The sequence below is a fragment of the Pundamilia nyererei genome, unplaced genomic scaffold (genome assembly GCF_000239375.1).
Source record: "Pundamilia nyererei isolate P.nyererei 1_Seehausen unplaced genomic scaffold, PunNye1.0 scaffold00004, whole genome shotgun sequence".
In the NCBI taxonomy this organism is placed as follows: Eukaryota; Metazoa; Chordata; class Actinopteri; order Cichliformes; family Cichlidae; genus Pundamilia; species Pundamilia nyererei.
Window position 1 is genome coordinate 6,545,354 of NW_005187405.1, and position 5,547 is coordinate 6,550,900.

Below are 5,547 nucleotides of genomic sequence, written 5' to 3' on the forward strand. Positions count from 1 at the left end.
CACACACACACACACACACACACACACACACACACACACACACACACACTTGTAGCATGTAGGCATGCTGGCAGGAGACGATTATATGTGATATGTCTTTTGAGAATAGCAAATGTCACACCAACTAAACAAGAAAAAAAATAATGCCAATGCCAATCTGCTCTGAGAAAATATGAAATCTATGTATGGAGCTGTTTACCGCGAATAGAGCAGTGCAGGTCTGGAAACAGAATGTGACAATTTTAAGATGTGCATGCACTCACATTTCCACTCTCTCCTGGGTATTGATTTAAAATGGTGGCTGCATGAATGTACCACAGACCATGTAATCTTCCTTTGAGATGAAGACTTCCGAGAACGAAAAGGGGGGGAGAGAGAAAGGGGTCCACAGACCACAAGCTGGGAATGTGAAATTGTGGACAATTATTTGCTGAGCAAAATACAATGCCTGCCAGATGAACTGGAGCTCAACCTCCAAAAACCTACAGCTCCCCCCACTAAAATGCTACAGAGAAAAGTAATGTGTGAATATGTGTGTATGTGTGTGTGTATGTTGCTCTCCCTTTCTGTCTCTATTTCCCTCTCCCTCCCCCTTTCTGAAACTCTCACAGACATGTACACTCTGTGGCAAATGGTAGATCAGATTACCACCAAACCAACTGTTTAAAGAAGAAAAAGGGAAAAAGTGACCAAAAAGGGGAGTAAGAAAAAAACAACCCAAATAACATCATAGACGTTACCGATGAAATTCAGCTGTTTTCAAGCTTTAAGCAACCTGACTGATAAATCCAGAACTTTTTCTTTTTCTTAATTAAATGTCTCATTAGTATTAAACGTTGGGTAGTATTTGCACCTCACCACACACTTGCGAGCACGCACATCACAGCCCCCCCTCCCCAACGTATAAAATGTTTCCTCTTTGAGTTTTCAGACGGGGTGAGTCACGTGACTGTGCACCCCATTCCATCAGACGGCTCAAGTTCCGACCAGGAGCGTCTTTAACGCATCCAGATGTTCGCCAGCGTCGCGCTGCACTGTTGCTCTTTAAACGTATCCCTGCCCCTTCTTTAACTCTCATCAGTATACAGTGAGAACCGAAAGCCGAGCATGTTTTTAATTTTTTATTATTATTAGTATTATTAGTATTATTATTTATCCCCCTCCGATGCCAAGTACGTAAACAGTCGATTTCATGCGCAACACAAATAGGAAGGAACACTTCGAAATGCGTAAAAAAGAAAGGAAGAAAGAAAGAAAGGGGTGGGGGGAGAGACAGTTACATTTCACGAGCATTCAGTTCATGCTCGTCCACATTTTGTGTCATGTCCTTAAAAAGCAAAATGTTTTGAGAGCCACCAAACAGGCTTATCACTTACCTTTCAGTGATCTTGGTTTAGCTTGCTTGCGGCGCGACATCCTATAGAAAACGCTGAAGTTGCTCAGTTTCTGCCTGACAATTTGTGTAGGACGGGATAGTCTAAAGGTATAGTCTCTCTAAAATTGACTGACCAAAACCGCGGCTGCCTTTTTACCATTACATAAAGATGCAACTTAGCCCCGGCCGCGCCGTCTGTACACGAGTTTGCTGTTATTTTGTGATGAGTAGGTGGATGTTATAAAATCCAATTAGCCCGATCGCTATAGGCGACTTTATTTAGTTGAGCTAGGTATCGGGAAAAGTGTGAGAATATAGTAATCCCGTCATGCGCGTCCATTCTCCGGGAAAACACACACGCGTGTAGGCATGATGTTCGTTTAGAAACAAAAGCGCAATATTTGCTTTTCGCTTCTCATCTCAAATGCATCCGCGTGAGAAAGACATCAGCAAAACGCCTCCCGTGAGTGTGCAAAAATGCAACAAAACCCAAAAAAAAAGAGGAGAAAAAAATGACAATAACACTTTTCACTTCATATCCACCTAACAGCATCAAAACTATTGCAGACTCTTCCTTTTCTCACTCCAGTCAGCTAATCATGAATTAGGTTCGGAATCTGATCTAAGTCTACGTCTAAATTGCTCTTAAAAAGAGGATGAAGAAGCAGAGAGAAGATGGAAGCTCCCTCCTCATCACAAACCTGCAAGGTCTTGGACTGCGCTGTCGCTCCGGTAGTCCACATAATAATGGAAAATGGAAGCAAGGCCCCCAAAGCCATCAGGATGGCTCCAGAGGGGGCCCCTACCCCGCAGGGACTCGCTCTGTACGTAATCACTGAGGAAATCATTGTCAGCCTGCCTGCACTCACACACAGACAGAGAGGCATGATTAAAATCCTAGGGATCATGGCAAGATGCGGATTGCTGGATCTGCTTGTCCCCGGATCCGGAGTCGAACTCTAAACCCAAAGTCGGCTTGCTCACCCTGGCGTCTCCTCTGCCTCAGCTCGCCGTCGGCCACTCTCCGTCTACGGCAGACGGACTGGTCCCCCTTCTGGTAGAAATGGTTAAGCAGAAAGACATTTTCTCTTTTGCTGTTGACATATATGACATGTAACGGCACGCGTGGAATTGGGATATCGAGTGTACTTTAAGATTGAGGGATTTTTAACGTACTACGGACTAGAACTATTGCAGCCTATCCCCTAATCATTTCAGTGTTATTCATGAGAAATACATTGTTTTCTTCCATTTCAAATAAGAGGCTACATAGAATGAAAACAACCCACTATAATATTAATATTCCGTGATTTCTCTTGTTTTATCATTTCTTTAATCATCACTTTAGTGTGTCTTAATTTAATGATGTTTGAAATGGCTTTTTTCCTTTCTTTCTTTCTTTCTTTTTTCCTTTCCCTTCTTATCAAGATGTTCACAGCGGTGCACTGGAATACACCCTCACCTGCATGTGGAGGTCCATGCCCCAAACCTACCCCTGCTACGTGAAAATGAGATCCAGAGAGGAGCCCTGCAGTGGGCTTCTCACTCTGCACTCTTCCCCTCTGCAGGCTGGAGGCTGCCTCTGCCAGGGGCCCCATCTAAAAATCACAGTCACGCAACTGCTTTCCACCACTTTCAGTGCATTCTTATTTGGACTGATCCACAGAGCCAAATATAAGAGGAAACCAAAGGTTTGTTTTTTTTTTTCAACTGCAATCCTAAAGGGAATGAGAGAAACAGTCAGTCTGGATATACTCCTGAATACGGGCTGGTGTAGAAGAAGAAAATTAACAGCAACCTTTGATAGCCTTTAGTGTGGCCAAATGTAATGTTGTTAAAGAAAATTCACTATAAAGTCAGCTATAACTATAAAAGTTAATGATGTGGTTGTATAATAATGCTGCTCTTATTCTATAGGGCATACCCAGTTTCTCGTTGGAGTTCATAATGAGGCAATACTGTTACAGGCATTTAAGGTAATCATCTAGTGAGAAGTAATGCACAAGTAATAGAAAATTTAGACCTATAAGGGAGAAGACGTAGCTATTAACTGACAGCCATTATTATGCTCGTGTTTTAAAGAGGCCTTGTTGTTTTCCTTCGTTTCTCCTCAATCAGTAGTAAATGCAAGGCTAAAATATTCTAAGATATGGCTTTCGATGTATATGTGATGTCAAAGCTTTCCCCGGTTTGTAATCGCAGTCCACACCTTTTGCTTTTGGAATAATCTCCCCACCCACATGGTGCCATAAAATGCTCGAAGAAGATCAATAAAAGGTAGTATGACACAGATTGACACGAGGTGCTTTGGTAAATTCAAAGCCCTCACAAACTACAGTAAAGTTGGTAAACACACTCATATAAAACATCTATTTGTAGGTGCTTGGAATCTGTCAGGAGGTCTCAGCTGCCTTAAAACTTCAATCTTAACAATGCTCCAAAGTCCCCCCCCCCCCGGTGTCTCAGCGCTCTGTCAGGCGGCTCTCCCAAAGTTTTACCACCTTGCCTCCTCCCCCCCACATACACACCTCCTCTCACAAACACAAACAAACAGTGCTCTTCAGTCCTCGAGGGCTCTTTGCTACTTTCATTAGTGACAAAGCAAGGCTTGACTCAGAGCTTGCACTGTTAAGTCTCTAAGTTACAGTACACTTTTCCTCAGAAGTTGTTTTTTTTCTTCAAGTAGAAGAAACCTCATGTGAGGAATGTTGCTCAAGAAGCTCCAAAAAAAAACAAAAAACGTGTCTGACATGGCTTCCCTCTTAGGGATACCCTTATAAATAAGGAAAGGAGAACCATGTGGAAATTTTGGGAGCAAATAGGCACAATGAAGATCATCACAAATGGTTTTTTTGTTTTTGTTTTTTGTTTCAAGTCTCATCTCTGAGGAGAATGGAAAGGGGAATCAAACAAAGTTATACAGAAAAGATGACATGTTTGCAATGAAAACAACGCAAGCCAGGAAATTTCTATTCAGCGCATAAGGTCATGCATGTACCTGCACGTGCCTTCAATATTCAACTATTTTCTTTTGTTTTATAGGCCTGCATTGTAGCTTCACATGAAGCCATTTGCATAAACATCAATCCCCAATATTGTGTTGTGCTTCCAAAAGTCATTATGTGGACTAGAAGTCTTTGAAATGCTATCAAATGCACAAAAGCACAGTCTTTTTTTCCATTTTTATTTTTTTTTGCCACGGTATTTGTAGTAAAACTGAGCAGTTGTGCAGAGATTTTTTCCCCCCCCATCTCCCGTAGATTTTAGCTAGACATCGAGGCACCACAGCGAGCGAGCGTGTGCTGCTGCATCACAGATTTCACTCTGCCTCTCAGCAGGGTGAAATGTTCCCCAGTGGAATTCATGGTCCTCGGGTGGTGGGATTCTTCAGCAGTTCCTTTTGACCTGTGGCCTCTTCAACCTCTGTCCATTTGGCTCTAACAGTACACTGTCAAAAAAGGGAGGAAAAAAAAGTAGTAACTGAAGTTTAAAACTCAGAGAAAGTTTTAATCCCAATGAAGTGTCTCCCGTAGAAGTAATAATCACTGAAGGCTATTTAGTAGAATATTCTCACAAATGGTGAAAAACGGCGGCTTAAAAGCATAGTCGGTCAATTACGCTCGTTAGAAGAGGGCAGATACACAGACGTACATGTACACCAACCACGCACAATCACACACTCACACACTCACACACACACACTTGACTTGCCTCATTAAAACCCGTCCAGCTACTAGAACTCAGAGATGTGAATGTTTCCCTTGAGGAGTGGGGCACGTTCATTTTGAGAAAGGCAGAAGACTCGACTTTTTTCTCACTTGCTTATAATTACAGAGATTGCTGGAATGCATGACCCTGAGAATAAGGCTGAGTCCTGAGAGAGCCCACCAGAAGCATCACCATCTTCAAGTCATGCTCTCCATTGTGTGTCTCCCTTGTTGGATGCCACCCACACCAGGCATGAGTGAGGTCGAGGCAGTGCCCCCAACACCAGAGGAGCTCCTCCCCAGGGACTTTACACTCTGCTCCAACAAGCCAAACTCCTGAGGCTGAAAAAAAAGTGAAGATAGCGAGTGACTGAAAACATTGCCCTCTCCAAGCAATGAGGCATTTTTTTTCTCACAGTAAACTGATTAAAAAAAAGAACAAAAACTACATGGAGAGCTAACAAT

The 5,547-nt window shown here is 42.7% G+C and overlaps 1 protein-coding gene across 5 annotated transcripts in view; it reads right to left on the bottom strand.

Moving 5' to 3' along the window:
- LOC102197416 (zinc finger protein 521) overlaps positions 1-2,264 on the bottom strand; it is an 88,816-nt gene extending 86,552 nt beyond the window's left edge. For 3 of the 5 annotated variants that reach the window (XM_013912523.1, XM_013912531.1, XM_013912520.1), the window contains exon 1: positions 1,377-2,070. In XM_013912523.1, the coding sequence (XP_013767977.1) occupies positions 1,377-1,416 (40 nt within the window). In that variant the 5' untranslated portion in view covers positions 1,417-2,070. The other 2 variants (XM_013912541.1, XM_013912539.1) reach the window with 1 other exon arrangement.
- Between the last annotated feature and the right edge of the window lie 3,283 nt (positions 2,265-5,547).